The sequence below is a fragment of the Hyla sarda genome, chromosome 3, assembly GCF_029499605.1.
Source record: "Hyla sarda isolate aHylSar1 chromosome 3, aHylSar1.hap1, whole genome shotgun sequence".
NCBI lineage: Eukaryota > Metazoa > Chordata > Amphibia > Anura > Hylidae > Hyla > Hyla sarda.
In genome coordinates, this window is record NC_079191.1 from 121,554,588 (window position 1) to 121,579,040 (window position 24,453).

The 24,453-nt window shown below is 43.7% G+C and overlaps 1 protein-coding gene across 4 annotated transcripts in view; it reads right to left on the reverse strand.

The window, feature by feature from the left end:
- ERICH6 (glutamate rich 6) overlaps positions 1–24,453 on the reverse strand; it is a 135,107-nt gene that overhangs the window by 41,221 nt on the left and 69,433 nt on the right. For 3 of the 4 annotated variants that reach the window (XM_056564935.1, XM_056564936.1, XM_056564938.1), the window contains 2 exons: positions 23,779–23,846; positions 21,662–21,813 (listed from right to left, as the gene is read on the reverse strand). In XM_056564935.1, the coding sequence (XP_056420910.1) occupies positions 21,662–21,813; positions 23,779–23,846 (220 nt within the window). Of the gene's footprint in view, positions 1–12,963; positions 13,083–21,661; positions 21,814–23,778; positions 23,847–24,453 lie in introns of all 4 variants that reach the window. The other variant, XM_056564939.1, reaches the window with a different exon arrangement.

A 24,453-nucleotide genomic window follows, 5' to 3' on the forward strand; every position in this document is an offset into this window, starting at 1 on the left:
TCCGTTCCCCGCCGGGCGGGGATCGGAGCCGGATGTCTGCTGATTTCTATCAGCAGACATCCCGGCAGTGTGCCGGAGGAGGTCCGGAGGACCTCCTATACCGGCGATCGCTGCAGGACGCCGGTAACTACAAACCGGCGTTCTGCAGCGGTTCTAGGTCATCAGGGTCACGTGTGACCCTGTGACCTGGATAAAGATGGTGACTGGTGGTGTAGTATACACCACCAATCACCATCCATGCTGTACTGGGGGCTGGCATTGTGGCCACCCCCTCAGTACAGCTGTGATTGGGTGGCCAAAGTGGCCATACCAATCACAATGTAATGGGAGGGGATCTGGTGGGCTAGGAGCATGTTGCTCCGTTCTGCCCGCCATTTCAGAGAGATCTGGTGTGCAGGACGGAGCCCCGTGCTGCCCACCATCCCCTCAGTAAAAAAAAAGTGCCCCTTGCCCCCTTTCTGTGGCCCCTTGGCACAGAAATCCCCAGGGATAGCTTTAGATTAGGTAGGGACAGGTTAGGGTTAAAAAAAAACCCTACCCAGCGTACCTCAGTGGGTGTCCGTGGGTCCGTAGCACCTTTAGCTGCGTGACCCCGGCCCTGCTGGGTCGCTGCGGTCTGCCGCCAGCGTTTTTTTTGGGCGCAGATCTTTTATTTTTTTTATTTTTTCCTAAGCGTGTGTGCGGACCCTCTTAGTTATAAAAGAGCGGTCCGCCACCGTTTGTTAAAGCCAACCCGCCGCTGATCAGTCCCGTAGTACTGATCAGCGTTTTTTTTTGTGGTGTCGGCGCTTTTTTTCGGGTTTTCTAGCGTGTTTTTGCACCCATAGGCGGTCTGTGCCCCCAGTAGCAGGTGTGTACTGTGTGGCCGGACCTTACCTGTGTGTGCGGCGTGCCTCACCGCTGTCAGTGATTTATCACTGATCAGCGTTTTTTTTGGTGGTAAAGGCACTTTTTTCGGTTACCGCGTTATTTTTTTGCACCCATAGGTGTTCCGTGCCACCAGTAGCAGGCGTGTACTGCGTGGACGGACCGTACCTGTGTGTGCAGCCTGTCGGTGATTTATCACTGATCAGCGTTTTTTTGGGGTTCAGGCGGGTGCATTTTTTCGGGGTTAAGCGTTTTTTTTATTTTATTTTTCGTTTTTTTTGTGTGGGGGTCTGTGTACAAGCCACCAGCCACTGTTCTGGGCTGAGTGGCCGGACCCCCCACTGACTTCTGCGCCCCCTGCCGCCACAAGCGCTAATCAGTGCGCACACCACTGATTAGATAAACGCTTTTTTTGGGCGCAGGGCTTTTTTTGCGTTAGAAGTCCTCTTTCACTATAAAAAAAATAAAAGTCCCCTTTTTTATATTTTTTTTCTTTCTGTTAGGGCGGGTTAGTTTAGTTTAGTTAGGTTAGGCTAGGGAGGGTTAGGGAGGTAATATCGCACCACACCACACGCAGCACATACACCAATAAAGTTTTTCCCCCCCCACACACACACACACACACACACACCCGTATCCACATAAGAGTAGGGAAATGGCTCGCAGAGTGTTCTCGGCGGAGGAGGCATATGACCTAATTGCCTCCGACACCGAGAGCGGCTCAGAGGACGATGAAGACCCCACCTTCCTTATTTCATTGTCCTCCTCATCATCTAGTTCAGATGATGAGCCACCAAGGCGGCGGAGACGCCGCCGTGCGGTGCCGCAAACCTCCTCTGCCCTTGACCCTGTCCCCCATGCTAGTATGAGTCCCCCTGGCGCTCATACTAGTGAAGCCCCCCTGCCAAGGTCACTGGTACCTCGTACCGGAGAACTTGACTGGGCTGAGCCAGCGGACCACGAGCCCGTGATTCCTGAGTTTGTTGGCGACTCAGGAATCAAAATTAACATTGTCGGGTTCACTGAAAAGGACTTTTTCGGTCATTTTTTCAGTGACGACTTTGTTAATTTGATGGTTACACAGAAGAATCTGTACGCCCAACAGTTCGTCGCCGCTAACCCGGGCTCATTTTTAGCTAGACCCGGCGGCTGGACTCCAGTCGATGCAGCCGAAATGAGGACCTTTTGGGGCCTCGCGCTGCATATGGGTATAGTTAAAAAACCCTGTGTCAGGCAATATTGGAGTGGGGACGTCTTTTACCAGACACCCCTCTACAGTATGGCCATGACACGTCCCCGGTTCGAGGCCATTCGGAGATGTTTGCATTATGCTGATAATGCGGCATGTCCCCCCCGAACTGATCCTGCGTATGACCGCCTGTATAAAATCAGGCCGGTCATCAATCACTTCGGGGCCAGATTTTGGGAGGCCTATGTCCCGGGGCGGGAGGTCTCTATTGATGAGTCGCTCATCAGCTTCAAGGGGAGACTCAGCTTCCGGCAATACATCCCAACCAAGCGAGCGTGGTATGGCGTGAAGATGTATAAACTTTGCGAGAGTACCTCCGGGTACACTTGCAAGTTTATAGTGTATGAGGGACGAGATTCCCGTTTTGAACCCCCAGAATGTCCCCCCACTCTGGGTGTTAGCGGGAAAATCGTTTGGGGCCTTTTGCACCCATTGCTAGATAAAGGTTACCACCTTTATGTGGATAACTTTTATACTAGTATCCCTCTCTTCACATCCCTCGCCGCCAGATCCACGGTCGCTTGTGGGACAGTCCGGAAGAATCAAAGAGGCCTTCCGCCCCATCCCCTACATGCTCCTATCCCCCGGGGTGAGTCCCATGCCTTTTCCCATGAGAACCTGTTGTTGGTCCGGTATAAGGACAAGAGGGATGTCCTTATGCTCACCACAATTCATGGGAATGGCAGCACCCATGTCCCTGTGCGAGGTACCGCGGGACCGGTCCTCAAGCCTGATTGTATTCTGGACTACAATCAGTATATGGGGGGAGTTGATCTTTCTGATCAAGTCCTCAAGCCATATAATGCCATGCGGAAAACACGTGTATGGTATAAAAAGGTTGCGGTCTACATGGTACAGGTTGCCATGTACAACTCTTTTATACTGTACCAGAACGCTGGCAACACAGGGACATACCTGGAGTTCCAAGAGGTAGTTCTAAAGGCCCTCACCTTTGTGACCGCCAAGGAGCGGGTCAGAGCACCTCTGGAACTTTAGGTCCCCGAATCGTCCCGGGCCAACACTTTCCTGGTGTGATCCCCAACACTAGAAGGTCGGGATGAACCCAGAAGAAATGCAGAGTGTGTTACAGGAAGGGGAGACGGAGGGACACCACCATTCAGTGTGACACTTGCCCAGATAATCCGGGCCTCTGCATAGAATGCTTCAGGGAGTATCACACTTCCATGGAGTACTAAATTTTCCATCCTTTGCCCTAATTTTCATTCCCCAGAATTCGGCTCCAATGTACCAGTCCAGGGTACATTGACTTCCAAATTTTATACCAAAATACCCTATCCCCCCCCGCCCAAAAAAAAAAACCTTTTTCCCAATACTCCAATATTTTTTTTTTCTTCACCCTAAAAAATGGGTCATGGGTCAGAGAGTCAACAGCATTGGAGGTTTGTAGTTGCCTCAAATGCGCAACGCTCTCTCTCTCCACCTGAGCGGGTTGCGCATTTGAGGTAACAGAATAGGGACGGCTCCACACATCCCCTTCCCAGAATGATGATTCAGAGTATAGGGTTTGGGGCGGGCATCATTTTTACTTTTGGCTGTACTCTGGGTCATCATTCTGGGAAAATAATTGGCATATCAGTACTAAAATTGCAATTTTCTTCCCCCCATAGTACTCTTCATCCATTCCTGGAAAATAAATGAAGGGAACACCCGTCTGTTCCAAATCTCCACTTCACCCTATACACCTTCCCTAGGGGGGTGTACTGTTTATAGTATTCTCACATGTGGGTGTTCCTTTCTTGTATTTTCCTCTGAATGTATGTAACTGTTAGGTCCGTAACAAACATCCGCCTCAAATGCGAAGAGTTCTCGCTGAGCTCTGTCGTATTTCCAGGCGACAATTCGGAGTCACATGTTAGTTGTTCCCAGAAAGATGAAGCAGAGTATAGGTTGAAAATTGCAATTTTCAAAAGCTACCCTTCATCCATTCCTGGAAAATAAATTTAGGAAACACCTGTGCATTAAAAATGTCCTCTTTACCCCTATACCCATTCCTCAGGGTGGGTACTTTCTGTAATGGTGTCACATTTGGGTGTTTCATTTTTGTATTTTCCTCGGAATGTATGTAACCGTCAGCTACTGATATGCCATAGGTCACAAATACAAAGTGACCTCTATGACTTCTGAGCCTTGTTGTGCGCCCGTCCAGCACGTTACCCCATATGTGGATGTATTTTTATAGTCAGGGGGAAAAGCCCTCAAAAATTTGTAACCCCATTCCTCATATTACCCCATGTGAAAATGTTAAAAATTGGGTAACCCCAGCATTTTAGTGTAAAAACATCTTATTTTTCAATTTATGGCCCATTTTTCAAAAAACCTGTGAGGTGTTATTTTCCACTGTACCCCTTGTTACGTTCATTGAGGGGTGTAGTTTCTAAAATTGTGTCACATGTGTTTGTTTGTTTTTCTGTTGGGGGCTTTATAAATGCACATGACCCCCGACTTCGATTTCAACAAAATTTCCCTCCTTCTATTCTGAGCATTGTAGTGCGTCCACAGAGCAATTTACATCCACATATGGGGTATTTTTTATTCTCAGACAAAGTTGTTCTAAAAATTTTGGGGGCCTTTTGCCCTATTACCCAATGTGAAAATGAAATATTTGGGCTAACACTATCAATATAGTGCAAAAAAATCTAATTTTTCACTTTTACGGCCCATTGTTCCAAAAAACTGTGAGGTGTAAGGTACTCACTGTTACACTGTTACGTTCCCCAAGTGGTCTAGTTTCCAAAATGGTATGCCATGTGTTTTTTTTTTTGCTGTCCTGGCACCATAGGGGCTTCCTAAATGCGGCATGCCCCCAGAGCAAAATTTGCTTCCAAAAAGCCAAATGTGACTACTCCTCTTCTGAGACCTGTAGTGCGCCAGCAGAGCACTTTTCACCCCCATATGGGGTGTTTTCTGAATCGGGAGAAATTGGGCTTCAAATTTTGGTGGTATTTTCTGCTTTAACCCTTTGTAAAAATGTGAAATTTTGGGGAAACCAAGCATTTTAGGTAAAAATTATTATTTTTTTTTTTACATATGCAAAAGGCGTGAATCACCTGTGGGGTATTAACCTCTTCAGGACATAGGGCGTATGGATACGCCCTGAATCCCGAGTCCTTAAGGACCGAGGGCGTATCCATACGCCCGTGGGAATTCCGGCCCCCACCGCTAGCCGGTTGGGGACCGGAGCCGGATGCCTGCTGAAATCGTTCAGCAGGCATCCCGGCATATCGCCCAGGGGGGTCATTATGCCCCCCCATGTCGGCGATCGCCGCAGATCGCTGGACAATTCAGTCCAGCGATCTGCGGCGATTCCGGGTCAATCGGGTCTCCGGTGACCCGGTGACCCGGAATTACTGGCTGTTCGGGGCCGTCTCTGACGGCCCCGAACAGCCAGAGCCTGCAGGGGTGAGGTGGCACTGGTGCCACCTCACGATCGCCCTGATTCGTCGGCCGGATTACCGGCCGACCAATCAGGGCGCCTGCTGCGGGTGTCACTCCCGCACCCGCTCCGCCCCTCTTCCGGAGGACGTGAGCGGGTGCGGGAAGACGACCCCCGGTGCTGGGGACCCCGATCCCCGGCGCCCCTGTTGGGATCGGGGCCCCAGGAGCAGCTGCGGCGGCGGGACTGACCTGCAGCGTCTGGATCGTTGGAGGTGAGTGACAGCCTCCTGCTGTTGCTTAGCAACAGCTCCCAGCATGCAAAAAGGGCATGCTGGGAGCTGTAGTTATGCAACAGCAGGAGGCAGACCACCACAACTCCCAGCATTCCCTTATGGGCATGCTGGGACTTATGGTTTTGCAACAGCTGGAGGCACATTCTTTCTATGGAAAAGTGTACCTTCAGCTGTTGTATAACTACAACTCCCAGCTTGCACAAACAGCTAAAGTGCATGCTGGGAGTTGTAGTGGTGCATCTGGTGGTTGCATAACTACAACTCCCAGCATGCCCGTTGGCTGTCGGTGACTGCTGAGAGTTGTAGTTTTGCAACAGCTGAAGGCACACTGGTTGTGAAACTCAGAGTTTTTTTCTACCTAACTCAGTGTTTCACGACCGGAGTGCCTCCAGCTGTTGCAAACTACAACTCTCAGCAGTCACCGTACACCATGCACCGTATATGCTGGGAGTTGTAGTTTTGCAACAGCTGGAGGCACACTGGTTGTGAAACACTGAGTTAGGTCACAAACTCAGTGATACATAACCAGTGTGCCTACAGTTGTTGCAAAACTGCAACTCTCAGCAGTCACCGACAGCCAACGGGCATGCTGGGAGTTGTAGTTATGCAACAGCTGGATGTCCCCCCCCCAATGTGAACGTACAGGGTACACTCACATGGGCGGAGGATTACAGTAAGTATCCGGCTGCAAATTTGAGCTGCCGCAAACTTTCTGCTGCAGCTCAAATTGCCAGCGAGAAACTACTGTGAACCCCCGCCCGTGCGACTGTACCCTAAAAACACTACACTACACTACCACAAAAAATAAAATAAAAAGTAAAAAACACTACATAAACACATACCCCTACACAGCCCCCCTCCCCTCCCCAATAAAAATGAAAAACGTCTGGTACACCACTGTTTCCAGAACGGAGCCTCCAGCTGTTGCAAAACAACTCCCAGTATTGTCAGACAGCCGTTGACTGTCCAGGCATGCTGGGAGTTTTGCAACAGCTGGAGGCACCCTGTTTGGGAATCATTGGCGTAGAATACCCCTATGTCCACCCCTATGCAATCCCTAATTTAGGCCTCAAATGCGCTCTCACTTTGGAGCCCTGTCGTATTTCAAGGCAACAGTTTAGGGTCACATATGGGGTATCGCCGTACTCGGGAGAAATTGTGTTACAAATTTTGGGGGGTATTTTCTGCTTTTACCCTTTTTAAAAATGTAAAATTTTTGGGAAAACAAGCATTTTAGGTAAAAAAAAAAAATTTTTTTTACATATGCAAAAGTCGTGAAACACCTGTGGGGTATAAAGGTTCACTTAACCCCTTGTTACGTTCCCCGAGGGGTCTAGTTTCCAAAATGGTATGCCATGTGGTTTTTTTTTGCTATCCTGGCACCATAGGGGCTTCCTAAATGCGGCATGCCCCCAGAGCAAAATTTGCGTTCAAAAAGCCAAATGTGACTCCTTCTCTTCTGAGACCTGTAGTGCGCCAGCAGAGCACTTTTCACCCCCATATGGGGTGTTTTCTGAATCGGGAGAAATTGGGCTTCAAATTTTTAGGGGTATTTTCTGCTATTACCCTTTTTAAAAATAATTTTTTTTTGGGAAAACAAGCATTTTAGGTAAAAATTTTTATTTATTTTTTACATTTGCAAAAGTCGTGAAACACCTGTGGGGTATTAAGGTTCACTTTATCCCATGTTACATTCCCCGAGGGGTCTAGTTTCCAAAATGGTATGCCATGTGGGTTTTTTTTTGCTGTTCTGGCACCATAAGGGCTTCCTAAAGGTAACATGCCCCCCAAAAACCATTTCAGAAAAACGTACTCTCCAAAATCCCCTTGTCGCTCCTTCCCTTCTGAGCCCTCTACTGCGCCCGCTGAACACTTTACATAGACATATGAGGTATGTGCTTACTCGAGAGAAATTGGGCTACAAATACAAGTAAAAATTTTGTCCTTTTACCCCTTGTAAAAATTGAAAAATTGGGTTTACAAGAACATGTGAGTGTAAAAAATGAAGATTGTGAATTTTCTCCTTCACTTTGCTGCTATTCGTGTGAAACACCTAAAGGGTTAAAACGCTGACTGAATGTCATTTTGAATACTTTGGGGGGGTGTAGTTTTTATAATGGGGTCATTTATGGGGTATTTCTAATATGAAGACCCTTCAAATCCACTTCAAACCTGAACTGGTCCCTGAAAAATACTGAGTTTGAAAATTTTGTGAAAAATCGGAAAATTGCTGCTGACCGTTGAAGCCCTCTGGTGTCTTCCAAAAGTAAAAACTCATCAATTTTATGATGCAAATATAAAGTAGACATATTGTATATGTGAACCAAAAAAAAATGTATTCGTAATATCCATTTTCCTTACAAGCAGAAAGCTTCAAAGTTAGAAAAATGCTAAATTTTCAAATTTTACATCAAATTTACGGATTTTTCACCAAAAAAGGATGCAAGTATCGACAAAAATTTACCACTATGTTAAAGTAGAATATGTCACGAAAAAACAATCTCGGAATCAGAATGATAACTAAAAGCATTCCAGAGTTATTAATGTTTAAAGTGACAGTGGTCAGATGTGCAAAAAACGCTCCGGTCCTTAAGGCCAAAATAGGCTCCGTCCTGAAGGGGTTAAGGTTCACTTTATCCCTTGTTACATTCCCCAAGGGGTCTAGTTTCCAAAATGGTATGCCATGTGTTTTTTTTTTTGCTGTCCTGGCACCATAGGGGCTTCCTAAATGCGGCATGCCCCCAGAGCAAAATTTGCTTCCAAAAAGCCAAATGTGGCTACTCCTCTTCTGAGACCTGTAGTGCGCCAGCAGAGCACTTTTCACCCCCATATGGGGTGTTTTCTGAATCGGGAGAAATTGGGCTTAAAATTTTGTGGGGTATTTTCTGCTTTAACCCTTTGTAAAAATGTGAAATTTTGGGGAAACCAAGCATTTTAGGTAAAATTATTATTTTTTTTTTACATATGCAAAAGTCGTGAATCACCTGTGGGGTATTAAGGTTCACTTTACCCTTTGTTACATTCCCCAAGGGGTCTAGTTTCCAAAATGGTATGCCATGTGGTTTTTTTTATTGCTATCCTGGCACCATAGGGGCTTCCTAAATGCGGCATGCCCCCAGAGCAAAATTTGCTTCCAAAAAGCCAAATGTGACTACTCCTCTTCTGGGACCTGTAGTGCACCAGCAGAGCACTTTTCACCCCCATATGGGGTGTTTTCTGAATCGGGAGAAATTGGGCTTCAAATTTTGGGGGGTATTTTCGGCTTTAACCCTTTGTAAAAATGTGAAATTTTGGGGAAACCAAGCATTTTAGGTAAAAATTATAATTTTTTTTTACATATGCAAAAGTTGTGAAACCCTTGTGGGGTATTAAGGTTCACTTTACCCCTTGTTACATTCCCCAAGGGGTCTAGTTTCCAAAATGGTATGCCATGTGGGTTTTTTTTTGCTGTCCTGGCACCATAGGGGCTTCCAAATGCAGCATGCCTCCAGAGCAAAATTTGCTTCCAAAAAGCCAAATGTGACTACTTCCCTTCTGAGACCTGTAGTGCGCCAGCAGAGCACTTTTCACCCCCATATGGGGTGTTTTCTGAATTGGGATAAATTGGGCTTCAAATTTTGGGGGGTATTTTGTGCTTTGACCCTTTGTAAAAATGTAAAATTTTTGGGAAACCAAGCATTTTAGGTAATTTTTTTTTTTTTTTTTTTACATTTGCAAAAGTCATGAAACACCTGTGGGGTATTAAGGCTCACTTAATTCCTTGTTACGTTCCTCAATGGGTCTAGTTTCCAAAATGGTATGCCATGTGTTTTTTTTTTGCTGTTTTGACATCCTAGGGGCTTCCTAAAGGTGACATGCCCCCCAAAAACCATTTCAGAAAAATGTTCTCTCCAAAATCCCCTTGTCGCTCCTTCCCTTCTGAGCCCTCTACTGCGCCAGCCGAACACTTTACATAGACATATGAGGTATGTGCTTACTCAAGAAAAATTGGGCTACAAATACAAGTAAAAATTTTCACCTTTTACAACATGCAAAAATTCAAAAATTGGGTCTACAAGAACATGCGAGTGTAAAAAATGAAGATTTTGAATTTTCTCCTTCACTTTGCTGCTATTCCTGTGAAACACCTAAAGGGTTAAAACACTGACTGAATGTCATTTTGAATACTTTAGGGGGTGCAGTTTTTATAATGGGGTCATTTGTGGGGTATTTCTAATATGAAGACCCTTCAAATCCTCTTCAAATCTGAACTGGTCCCTGAAAAATATTGAGTTTGAAAATTTTGTGAAAAATTTGAAAATTGCTGCTGAACTTTGAAGCCCTCTGGTGTCTTCCAAAAGTAAAAATTCATAAATTTTATGATGTCAATATAAAGTAGACATATTGTATATGTGAATCAAAATTTTTTTTATTTTGAATATCCATTTTCCTTACAAGCAGAGAGCTTCAAAGTTAGAAAAATGCTAAATTTTCAATTTTTTCATCAAATTTGGGGATTTTTCACCAAGAAAGGATGCAAGTTACCATAAAATTTTACCACTAAGTTAAAGTAGAATATGTCACGAAAAAACAATCTCGGAATCAGAATGATAAGTAAAAGCATTCCAGAGTTATTAATGTTTAAAGTGAGAGTGGTCAGAATTGCAAAAAACGAGTCCTTAAGGTGAAAAAGGGCTCAGTCCTTAAGGGGTTAAAGGGGTACTCCCGCCTTGAAAAATGTTATCCCCTATCCAAAGGATAGGAGATAAGATGTCTCACCGCGGGAATCCTGCCGCTGGGGACCCCCGCAATCTTGTATTCGCCACCCACCTGGTTGAGCTGCATGCCGCGGTGCCAGCTCACGACAGCCGGGTGGCGACCACGGGGCTGGAGTATCGTGATGTCACGACTCCGCCCCCGTGTGACATCACCCCCCGCTATGCAAGTTTATGGGCGGGGGTGACATCACACGGGGGCGGAGTCGTGATGTCACGATACTCCAGCCCCGTGGTCGCCACCCGGCTGTTTGTGAGCTGGCACCGTGGCGTGCTGCTCAAACAGGTGGGTGGCAAATACAAGATTGTGGGGGACACCAGCGGCGGGACCCCCGCAGTGAGACATATTATCCCCTATCTTTTGGATAGGGGATAAGATGTCTCAGGGCCGGAGTACCCCTTTAAACTTCTTTATTGTATTTGCAGCTACCACTTCCAGGGTGTGGAAAAACTACATGTCCAAGGGACTAAAATGGGAGCACAATCTACTTGTCCCTCATGACAATCCACTTGTCCAGGTACACAAAATAATTTCAACCAAAATAGTATGAGTAAGGCCGGGTACCACCGGCCAAAACGCATCACCATCATGCTTCTTTTGTGTACTGCGTGCATGTTATAATAAACTGCACGATCTGCTTTTGAATATACCGCGCTAGACTTCCATTTATTCTCTTCATCTTGCTGTGGTGAGGTCCGCACCTGTCCATGTCGCGCTTGGTCTGTCCCGGGAGAGCTGACCTACACTCTTTCTCTGAACCAAATTTTGCTGGACCAATTGTACTTTGTAATGACACCTTTCATTTTTCCATAACATATGCTCTGAAACCTTGTGGTCAAACTAACATGCTATTTTGATACTTTAGGTCGCCTGATTACAGCAACCAAATTTGTATAGTTTCCATCATGTTTTACTAATTTAAAAAAAATTCTAAACTTTTTAGACATTTATTTTAAATTGCCATTTTGTTTTAATTTTCCATATACCAGGTTACATTTTTGGAAAATGGAAAAAGGAAGGGGGGGGGGGGTGAATAGAACTTTTAATATGGAAGGGGTTAATGTGTGTTTTTAAAATTTTTATTAAAGGGGTTATCCAGGAATAGAAAAACACTGCAAATTTATGTTAAAAATAGTTCCACATCTATCTCCAGGTTGTGCGTGTGGTTTTACAGCTTTGCTCCATTCACTTCAATGGAATTGAGCTGCACAACTACACCCAACCTGGAGACAGACGGGGAGCAATTTTTTAAAGAAAGTAGCTCTGTTTGCTGGATAACCCCTTTAAACTTCTTTTTTATTAGTCAATTTTGGGGAAGAAAGAATCATAGTCCCCTTAGGGACAGATCATACAGATCAGTGATGTTCTATTGAACTCCATTGATCTGTGTGATCTGTGCTCATTAGGTAGAGCCTCCAGGCAGGCTCAATCAAATACAGATACACAGTAGCAATGGATGGAGAGGTAAGCCCTCTGGCTACCTTTAGGGTGCATTCCCACAGGGCGTATACGCAGCGTATTTGACGCTGCGCAAAATTCATGGCAGCAGCGGGAAATACGCTGCGTATTCCTCGCTCTCTATACACACAGGGCTTTCCGGCGGCAGCCCTATGCGTGTAGTGAGTTTTGGAGGCGGGGCCGTGTGCCGGCATGTTTGTGACGCGCGGCTCCGCCTCCAAAACTCACTACACACATAGGGCTGCCGCCGGAAAGCCCTGTGTGTATGGAGAGAGAGGAATACGGAGCGTATTTCCCGCTGCTGCCATAAATTTTGCGCAGCGTCAAATACGCTGCGTATACGCCCTGTGGGAATGCACCCTTACAGTGGATTGCATGAAGCAGGGCTGAATGCCTGAAAGATTCACCTGCCCGGGTAAATGTCCAGGGCATCGGGCAATAGGAGCCTTCTACAGGAAGGATATTCCATGCATCCACTACTCTCTCAGTAAAGTAAAACTTCCTGAAATTTCTCTCTCTCTCTCTTTATATACACCAAAAAGCTAAGCTACCGTAAGTCTTTTTTGCGCCTTTTCAAAAAAAGGTGCAGTTGATAAAACCCTTCCATATAATGTGTATTGCCAAAATCAGTGGATTGCAACTCAAAATCAGCAGAAATGTGTAAACCAAAAGGCGCAAAAAAGGTGCAAATAAACCCTGCTTGCGCCTTTTTGCGCCTTTTCTAGACACAAGAAACTGTCTAAAGACAATTATAAATGTCGGCCACTGTCTCAAGTACTGCTCACAATACTCCAAGTGAGTTCTCACCAGTGCTCTGTACAGCGGCATGAGCACTTCCCCTTTTCTACTGCTAATACCTCTCCCTATACACCCAAGCATTATACTAGCATTTCCTGATGCTCTATTACATTGTCTACCTAAATTTAAGTCCTTGGAAATGATTACCCCTAAATCTTTTTCCTCAGATACTGAGGTTAGGACTGTATCACATATTCATCACTGGAGAGACCTGAAAATGGCTTCCACCAACAGTCCCCATCAGGCCTGGCAGGGCTTGAGAGGATCTGCAGAAAAGAAAGACAGAAAATCCCTAAATCAAGATGTGCAAACCTTGGGACATCATAACCAGGTAGACAGGAGGATGTTATTGTAAGAGGTGTGGATGGCTGATTCTCTGGTTGTATGCAGAGCTTATTGTTGCTAGGGTTATGCCCTAGCCTATCCCCTCTGCTATTTCTTTATCCATTCAGATCCCATCTTAGATCCACACCCTGTTAGAACTAGGTATTTTAGTCTGCCTTGTTCAATTACTTGTTGCCTGTGAAAGAAGTTGTTTCTAAAGCTAGCATTATCTGAATTGTATCCTGTATTCAGGCATTCTGACTTTGGCTATGTTTCCTGGTTAACCCATTGCTTATTGTTTCGGCATCTCTCTAGTTGGTTCTGACTTCGACTTGCTTTTTTGTTGGTTTGTCTCCCTCTGTATTAGTTCGTGTGTTTGTATACCTTGTTTTTGTAGTTTGTAATTTTGACTTGATGTCCCTGCACTTTAGTTAGGAAGGGACCATCTTCATGGGTTGTGGAACCATCAGATATGCAATATGCAGGACAGGGGCTGCGGGTAGGAGCAGGACTTCAGTGATTCCACGCACGCGGCGATACCACATATGTTTATTTTTGTTTACATTTTTTTTAAATGGGAAAAGGGGGTGATTCTAACTTTTATTAGGGAAGGGGTTAAATCACATTTATTAACTTTTTTTTACACCATTTTGTAGCCCCCATAGGGGACTACTACATGCAATGTTCTGATTGCATACACTGTTCAATGCTATGCCATAGCATAGCATTGATTAATGTTATCAGCGCTCTGCTGCTCCAGCCTGATCACTGATCGGATGGTAAGGAGGCAGGTAGGGACCCTCCCCCTCCCCCCGTCCTCTCAGCTGTTCAGGACACTGCAATTTCACTGCAGCGATCCCGAACAGCCCGACTGAGCTGCCGGGAACGGTTTACATTGATTGCCGCGTCTAAGGGGCTAATGCTGGGCATCACCACGATCGGTGATGTCTGCCATTAGACACGGATCCCAGTCGTTGACCACGCGTCATAGAAGGGAAGCGGGACCAGGGTGTACAGGTATGCCCTTGGTCCCTAAGATGTTAATACATTTTCAAACATTTCTAAAATTCTGTTTTGCCATTCTCATTATGGGGTATTGAGTGCAGAATGATGGAGGGAAAACTAGAATTGTGTTGATTTTAGCACAAGGCCACAATATAATTAAGAAGAATATTTTTCAAACCTTGCGCAGAGGAACAGTGCAGCAGTTGCCCATAGCAGCCAATCAGATTCCAGCTTTCATTTTTTGAAGGTGTTTTAGAATTAAAAGCTGGAATCTAATTGGCTTCTATGGGCAACTACCGCTCTGTTTCTCTGCAGTATTGATATTGATTATGAAAAAGTATCTAAAGACTTTGCAAATGCACTGTATACCAGATGTGTAAGCTCATAATTCCTCTGATCTCATAAGAAGACATAAAGAGTTCTTTTTCCTTTGGAGTCTATAAGAATCTAACAGAAAATAAGAAACATAGCATTCCCCATTGGATTCCATGTACAGAGCGATCCTTCTAGAAGAGAACATCTCTGTACAAAGAGCATGCAGCTAAACCTATACAGCAGCACAAGGAGTCTGTGCAGCGCTATACTGTGGAGTTTTACAGCCTTCTTGCACTGGCATGTAGACAAGGAATGCATACATCAGATTCTATATACATACTTCTTATCCTCAGGAAGGATAAATGTAAAGATAACAATGTCTGTAGCCATGTTGTCTCCATGCTGGTAAAACAGAGACACATTTGTACATTAATATTGCCTTGTTGGTACACCTTTTTTTACCATATTTAAAAAAATATATTATAAAAATAAAAATCTTCAGTAAGGTATGGGAATATGAGTTTATTTGCCCCCAGAAGCTTAAAGGGGGACCTCTGGTGGCAAAAAAAGTGGAAAACAAATGTTTTCAGATCGACTGTTACCAGAAAGTTAAATAGATTTGTAAATTATGCCACTCCACAAAAGAAAAACAGAGAAAAATCCGGCACTGTTATAATTCCTTCCATATATGTGTAATATTAAACCAATGTGTGCTGTTAGCTGAAGTCAATAGATCAATACAGGTGGTGCTTCACGCTGAGAAAAGACAGGCAAATATCTACACACATAATAAAAAGAAATTGCGGAGCAGCTCACCAGTTCCAGGGGACCAGGTCTGTGACATCGCGGTCAGGCGACAGAAGGACGGGGAGGCTGAGATGTTACGGGGGGAATCAGACGTCAGGGCCACAGCCGTATCGCACCCTTTGGTGCTTCGTCAGGCCCCTGGAGCCATAGGGTGCGATACGGCTGTGGCCCTGACGTCTGATTCCCCCCGTAACATTTCAGCCTCCCCGTCCTTCTGTCGCCTGACCGCGATGTCACAGACCTGATCCCCTGGAACTGGTGAGCTGCTCCGCAATTTATTTTTCTAATGTGTATAGAGATTTGTAAATTACTTCTATTTCAAAATCTGAAGCCTTCCAGTACTTATCAGCTGCTGTATACTACAGAGAAAATTATGTAGTTCTTTACAGTCTGACCACAGTGCTCTCTGCTGACACCTCTGTCAGGAGCAACTGTAAGGAACTGTACAGATTAGAAGTAAATCCCAATAGCAAACCTCTCCTACTCTGGACAGTTCCTGACAAGGACAGAGGTGTCAGCAGAGAGCACTGTGGTCAGACTGGAAAGAACTATACAATTTCTTCTGTAGTATACAACAGCTCATAAGTACTGGAAGTGTTAAGATTTGTAAATAGAAGTAATTTACAAATCTGTTAACTTTCTGGCACCAGTTGATTAGAATTTTTGTTTTCCACTGGATAAGCCCTAGACTGATCTTTATTTAAAGTTAACAGGGGTGTGGAAATTTTATAAAAAACTACTTGTCCACAGGACTAAAATGGAGCAAAATCTACTTGTCCCTCATCACCATCCACTTGTCCAGGCCAATTTTCACTTTTACACGCTCTCATTTTTTCCTCCTCGCCCTATAATAGCCATAACTACCGACTATAATGATACCTTTTAATTGTTCCATAACATATTCTCTGGACAAAAAAAAATATATATATATATATATATATATATATATATATATATATATATATTTATTAGGTGAAGTGAAATTGAAATAGTAAAAGATAATTTTGCAGATTTGGTGGTTTTCTTTTCTACGCCATTTACCTTGTGGTTGAGATAACATGTTAGTTTCATACTTTAGGCCGCCTGATTACAGCGATACCAGATTTTATATAATTTATGTCATGTTTTACTAATTCTAAAAAAATTCTGAAATTTTTTGAATTGCCATTTTTTGACCCCTGTAACTATTTTTTTTCGCATACCAGGCTGTATGAGGGCTAATTTTTTGCGCCATAATCTGTTTTTTGTATCGGTACCATTTTGGTATTGATCTAACTTTTTCATCGCTTTTTAACTTTTTTTCTGGGGATATTATAAAAATTGCAATTCAGTTTTTTTTTGTTTGTTTTTTACATTTACCGTACGGGATACATAATGTTATATTTTAATAGGTCGTACAATTATGCACGAAGCTATATCAAATATGTTTATTTTTATTATGTTTGCATGTTTGTATATAGCAAAAGGGGATCATTTGAACTTTTAACATGGAAGGGTTAATGTGTGTTTTTTTTTAAACTTTTATTAAAACTTTTTTTTTTATACACTTTATTAGACTTATAGGAGGAATCATTAGATTCCTCATACAGATGAATAGAGTTCTATTGAACTCATTGATCTGTGAGCTCTGCGATCCATTGATAGAGCCTGGTCCAGCCAGGCTCTTTCAATGACAGAGCCAGACAGCAGGAAGCAGAGGTAAGTCCTCCGGCTACCTCCAAAGTGGATCGCCCCCCCCTGCGATCACGCTGCGTGCGGGGGGTATGGCAATCCACCCCACTAGCCCACCAAGGAGCATTCACAGGTCCCTTTAGACCCGCTGTTAGCTTTGACAGTGGCGATCTAAATGGTTAATAGCCAGCAGCGGCGATCGCTGCATGCTGGCTATTCGCGGCGGCCCCAGGCTACTGAAAACAGCCGGGGGCTGCAGAGTATGGAGCGGGCTCCGGACTCGTGCCCGCTCCATACTCTGCAGCCCCCGGCTGTTGAGCGTCGCAGGCTGGCTATTAGCAGCGGTGTGAAACTTGCGCCCCGTGCAGATGTGCGACCGCTCCTCCCCTCAGCTCTGCGAACGTTTCTGAAGCTAGAGCTGGGGGGAGCGAAGGCAGAGGACACGGGTCTGCACGGGGCGCAAGAAGGCACGCCCCCCTCATCTCCCCCCGCAGGTCTGCATTGCAGAAAGAAGGCAGAGCAGGGGAAGTGAGGACATACACATCTTCTCATCTCCCCCTGCTCTGCCTTCAGAGGACGCGAGTTTCCACAGCTGAGGGCTGCAGAGTATGGAGTGGGCATGAGTCAGGAGCCCGCTCCATACAGACTGAAAGAGCGCCGCAGTGCTTGTCAGGTCCGGCCTTGCTTGCCCGCAGCCGGGCTAAGGGCCGGAAAAATTCACCTGCCCAGCGCCCGAAACTGCTTGTTCCGGGCGTCGGGCAATAGGAATTCCATATCCCTGAGTTAATATTTAGTGAATATCACATACCTAGTAAGTAAAAAATACTGTTATAATTAAATGTAAAAAAAATTTTATAGAACTTTCATTAGATGAATAGTATAAAAATGTCCAGACACTTTGTCAGGGACTGACCAGGGGACAAGGAGAGTGAGCCCTATACTGACCCAAAAACAATCTTTAAAAACCGACTATACAAACACAGATTATAATCTACTATAAGCATGCCACATAACCAAGGCTAAAACCAGAAAATACAAAGTGCATCCTAAAACAAAATAGTAGATTAAAAGCTCAACTAAAGAGTGTTTCACCAAGAGCTCCATAGCAGCATGTCAGGGTCTCAGTAAGTCAAAATGTCAAATGTATCACCAGCCCAGAAGCTGGGCTGAGCTGATACTTATCTAGACACACCCTAAAAGCTATTGGATAGCAAGCCAAAGGTTTTAACTGTTCCCTGAACGGGGAACATAGAACTGTTCACACACAAGAGAAAGACAGACATGACAGAACCCCCCCATTTAATGAGGGGCCTCCGGACCCTCATAAAAACACAAACAAGCATAACAACATACTAAATATAAAAAAATTTACAAAAAATACCCGGGCGCCCAGGTGGCTCCCCAATTGCCACCTGGACGCAGATGCTTGGCTCAGGAACAGAGGTACGAAATATTGCAGTCTCCAGGATTGGCAGAAGAGATCCTTGCATCTGGTCCACTTCAACAGGATACAGGACCAAAAACAAAAAAGTGGCACCAGAGCAAGTGGCAGGCTAGTGATTCTGTTAGGGACCGACCAGGGGACAGGGAGAGTGAGCCCTAAACTGAGCCTAAAACCATCTCTCCCTGCCTACTTGCCCATCCACCCTAAACAGTGGATCGACAACTGGGCCCCGGTCCATCCCTGAACTAAAATGCAATGGGCTTAAAAACACATACTAATAAACAGTCGGTCACAAACCAGAAACATAACAGGAACATAGAACTCTATAGTATAAAGTTCAGAGGACACAGATCAGTGAGCAGCACAGGGGACACTATAGACCAATGGTAAAGAACAGAGGAAAACACTAGCTAAGTGATCATGTACTCTATGATCAGTGCATGTACAAAAACTCCAAAGATCTGAATAATGAACTAATAAACAAATAGAGTTTAAAACACCAGACAGGAGATCGGATGAATCTAACTGACAGGAATATAGCATTATCTCCTAGAACCTCCAGTAGACACAAAGTCCCCATGGCGTGGTAAAAGGGATCTATCGCTAAACAGGAATAATCGCAATCCCTCAGAAAACCTCCAGTAGACACGGAGTCCCCATGGATAGGTAACAGAGATGCCTAGTTACATCTCGGAAAACAGATACAACAGTATATAATTATAGAACAGTGTTCACACTGAACACAAGACAGGAATAATCGCAATCCCTCAGAACACCTACAATCAACACATGAATAACAATACCCTCTGAGTCCCCATGGACCGGTAACAGGGATGCCTAGTTACCACTCAGAAAAACGGATACAACAGGATATAATTATAGAACACTGTTCACACTGAACACAAGACAGGAATCACAATCCCTCAGAAAACCTCCAGTAGACACGGAGTCCCCATGGACAGGTAACAGGGATATCTAGATACAAGAGAAAATACAGTGTGAAGAGATACATAGCAGAAAGGATATGCAAATCCTAAAACCGAATATACAAACACAGATTAAAATCTACTATAAGCATGCCACATAACCATGGCTAAAACCAGAAAATACAAAGTGCATGCTAAAACAAAATAGTAGATTAAAAGCTCAAATAAAGAGTGTTTCACCAAGAGCTCCATAGCAGCGTGTCAGGATCTCAGGAAGTCAAAATGTCAAATGTATCACCAGCCCAGAAGCTAGGCTGAGCTGATCCTTATCTAAGAGCTATTGGATAGCAAGCCAAAGGCTTTAACTATTCCCTGACAGGGGAACATAAATAGCTGTGTGTGAACACAGACCAAGACAGACGTGACACACATTACATAAAAAGTGAAATACAAGGCACATCAAATATCCTAAAGTCCCCTTTACATACTCACAATTTTGTACTTCTAGTGTGTATGGACAAAAGTCCTGAACAAATACTGAACAAAAGTCCTGATACCAACACGTATGGATTTTCTTAAAGGGTTATTCCAGTAAATGGAGCAGTGTGCACATGCTCCAGTCATTCTCTATAAACTGTCAGAGCTAGCTGGGCTATGTCCCAGAAGCTCCATAGAGAATGAATGTAGCAGTGGAAATGCATGCCAACCCACCACTCCATTCAGCAGGGAATCAGATCCTCGTTCTGGCAATTTCGGAAGGCCCCAGAGGTCAGATGCCCAGGGATCATACACTTTTCCCCTATCATGTGGACAGATACGTTTTTATAGCTGGCATACCCCTTAAATGTGATATCAAACACGTATGTAGGAGTTTCACTGAATAAATACTGCTTCTATAGGGAGAATAATTTTATTGCTATACTATGTGCATATGGAATGACAACTCAACTAACTGATTCCCTGATTAACCTAGTGACCTCAGAGAAAACATGTCACAACTTTACTATCTATGATCTTGGACAGTCAGTGTTATCATAGCTGACTTGTTTTACAGTGGGTGGCTTTACCTGTTTTTTTTTTGTGGCGTGTGATTTTCTAATATTTTTCACATGGTATTTGTTTTCTTCTCCTCGGGTTAAATTTTCCAGCTTTCACCTCTTATCCCTATATTACATATAGGGACAGGAAAGAGGTGAGGATCACCCCTTGGTGCTCTGGCTAGGCAGGGAATAGTCAGGGGGACATTAAGGTATTGGTAGGCCTTAAAGGGGTACTCCGCCCCTAGACATCTTATCCCCTATCCAAAGGATAGGGGATAAGATGTCAGATCATCGAGGTCCCGCTGCTGGGGACCCCCGGGATCGCCGCTGCGGCACCGCGAGTTCGCTCTGCACGTAATGACGAGCAATACTGGGGCCGGAGCATCGTTATGTCACGGCTCCGCCCCTCATGACGTCACGGGCCGCCCCTCAATACAAGTCTATGGGAGGGGGCGTGGCGGTCGTCACTCCCCCGCCATAGACTTGCATTAAGGGGGCGGGCCGTGATGTCACGAGGGGCGGAGCCATGCCGTCACTCTGCTCCGGACCCTGTATCGCCCATCATTATGCACAGTGCAAACTCGCTCTGAGCAGTAATGATAGCGCGGTGCCACAGCGGCGATCCCGAGGGTCCCCAGCAGCGGGACCCCGGCAATCTGACATCTTATCCCCTATCCTTTGGATAGGGGATAAGATGTCTAGGGTCGGAGTACCCCTTTAAAGGGGTTATCCAGGAAAAAACTTTTTTTTATATATCAACTGGCTCCAGATTTGTAAATTACTTCTATTAAAAAATCTTAATCCTTTCAGTACTTATGAGCTTCTGAAGTTCTTTTCTGTCAGAGTGCTCTCTGATGACACGTGTCTCGGGAACCGCCAAGTTTAGAAGAAAATTCCCATAGCAAACCTCTTCTAAACTGGGCGGTTCCTGAGACACATGTCATCAGACAGCATTTAGACAGAAAAGAGTAACTCAACTTCAGAAGCTCATAAATACTGAAAGGATTAAGATTTTTTAATAGAAGTAATTTACAAATCTGTTTAACTTTCTGGAGCCAGTGGATAACCCCTTTAAGGTTCACTTTTTTAATGAAATATGCTTGGCCATTTTTACACCATTCATCCAATAATAGTTAAGTCTTCATTTTATCTATCAAAGGGTTGGTGTTCTGTGACATGTGAGAAATTTTCTGTAGCCAAACATTGTTTTAATACTTTTCAAAAAATGACTTTATAATTTTTTTTCTTAAAAAACAGACTTTAAATGTTACAAGTAATTAACAAATACTGAAAGGACAGACTCCAGACGTTACCGTATCATTAGAAAAGTCATATACGACTGGCTCTTGATCAATCGAATCTGCATCAGATTTTGCATCTTCATTGTCTGGAGGAATTGTCCAGCTGTCCCCTACAGGAGGGGCACTGGATAGTTGGTAGGAAATGGTTTTCATTGGCCTTCCATCTGCCATTTAGAAGAAAAATGTTAAGTACTGAGCACAGTTGTGTTTGTTCTCAGATAACATATTGGATATCTTTACATGTCCTATTATTTGATAATTTAATATGTTATGTTTTCATAATGTTCACACTACATTTTGGTTCTACTGTATCTCTAACTGGCCCTCTACTGCCTTGTGTTAGAAATAGCAAGCATCATTCATCCAACCTGTCATGTTTCTTATTCTGACCCTGCTGAAGACAGTATAGGATAGAGTGTAAGGTATATATAGTTTTGCATTAACTGACATTCATTGTAATGTCAAAGCTGTGTAACCCTGAGCCTGTGATTCGCAGCTTTCCCTCCATTAATGTTTATACAGGGAATTACTCTGTGTGGGCATCGGAAGTTGGACTGGCTGCCGCCAGCGCCATTCCATGTTTTCCAAACAACCGATCCTGCTCGGTACATGGCTAGTTCAGGATGTGGGAGTGCACACTTCCCAACGGAAGGACATATAAACAGGGATGATAGTGGTTGCACCAGTCACTAGCATTCCTTGTACGTTTCCTGCATTTCTGACCTAACCTGCTTATTTCTTGACCTGACCTAATTTAACCCCTGCTTGTTTAGGGTTCTGATTCTGGTTATGATTTTGTACAGTGCTGTCCTTCTGGTTTTGACCAGTATCTTCAGTCGGTGTCACCTTCCTCATTTCCCCCGTAGCACTGCTACAGCTGTTTGGTCCTCCGGTCTTCTTCCTTCCTTTGTGTGTACGGAATGTCACACTGCGGTCAGCCTATCACCGGCCGAGGTGGGAAATCGCTGTGGCGGGCTGTATGCTGACCGCAGTGTGACAATCCGTGCACACGGAAGAAGGAGGAAGACCGGACTGGAGGACAGTACAGCTGTAGCGGCGCTATGGGGGAACGGCGGGAGTTAAAGCTTGTTTTATTTTTTATTTTGCAGCCAGGGCACTACCGACTGAAGATACTTTTCACTAGACTACCCCCTTAACTATTGTACTGTGTAGCGATACATACCAACTAACACTCATATAGCATATTCTATTATGCTGGTCACTATATATTTTTTAAAACATATAGCAATCTATTGGTGGCTAACTGGCTTTCATAAAAGGAGCATACTGTACATTCTGTTGATAGCATTAGAAATTACCTAGTAATGTTATTAGCAAATTGCCAGTGGACATTAAAGTAGTTAATCGAATTACAACATTATATAAGGATAAGCATATTGCTGATAATGCAATTTCCTAATAAAATATTCAAAGTCGCTTCAATTGTTTATCATAAACTACTAATAGCAACAATAATAGTTATAGTTTAATCACAAATTGCACTGAATTTATTTGTAAAATGGTCTCTGGTGACCATATAGCCTAATATATCTCCAGTGTACTAAGTTACTTCCTTAGATTATATATATAGGAGGCATGCAGACATTACTGGGCTGCAAAGGCTGATCACTGTATATTTCATTACAATTATTCATAGAAAAATATGTGGGGCTCGAAGCTGAGGAGCTTATTGTATTATTATGTATTTGCACAAGAAAATGAATAAAGCAATTTAGTGCATTCTGGCGCTAACAAAGCTCTAACTCATCCTCATTTACTTACATCAGCCATTCAAACAAAAGAAATATTGCAAACTACAGTCCATTATACCCTGACCCTTCATGTAATGGTAACATAATCCTGAGGATAAAGCTTTTTTATAGTCTGAAATAGAGGCAGCGTGTAAATAAGGCTACAGCTGGGCACACAATGCTGGACACTTTGGATTAAAAAGGCATCTAATTTTAGATCTAACAGGGAAACATGTTACTGTATAAACAGTGTGTTATGTGGGAGCTAGGCCATACTGACCTGTCATCCCATTTTGTAAAATAGAGGAAAAAATATATAATCATAAGATGTCAGATAGATAGATAGATAGATAGATAGATAGATTCTCTTGCACTTACATTCATTAACAATTGTTGGCTCTGCCACTATTGATTCAAACACTTTGGCCATATGTCTTTCTCTTAGCCTGAGGAATAATAATATTTACTTTAGGTTATAATGTTTAAATTTAATCAATAAAACCTTATTTATAGCAAGAATGTTCCGTATTCTTCTCTTTTTAAGTCTTTATATTTACAATCTTAAGAAAAACACTGACCAGTTAGTAATATGGTTTTCCTTAAGTGTAGGGTCACATGTAACGGATCCGCAGCATATTTTACAATGCAGATCTGCCGGTGACCCGACCCTATAGTGTGCCTCCAGCTAATGATTCCTCATACAAGTCCACTCTATTTTCTATATAAGGAATATGCAAATATAATGAAAATAAACTTAATTGCTATCCCTACATGCCGATTTGTCCAAATTATTAAAGTTGAACATTATTCATACCATCTGGTGAATGGCGTAAATGTAAACAAATACCAAACCCCAGAATTTAGTTTTTATACTATTGAGGATAATCATTCAGACTAGGAGAGCTAATATGCGAAAAAATTTTAATTTACAAAAACAATTTCACAAAGAAATGTTCTAGTTCATTTCATTCATACATTTCAATGGAAGTATTTTATCATGACAAGCATTTATGTATGTAGAATACTTCAACATAGCTACCAGGCTTCAGGAGC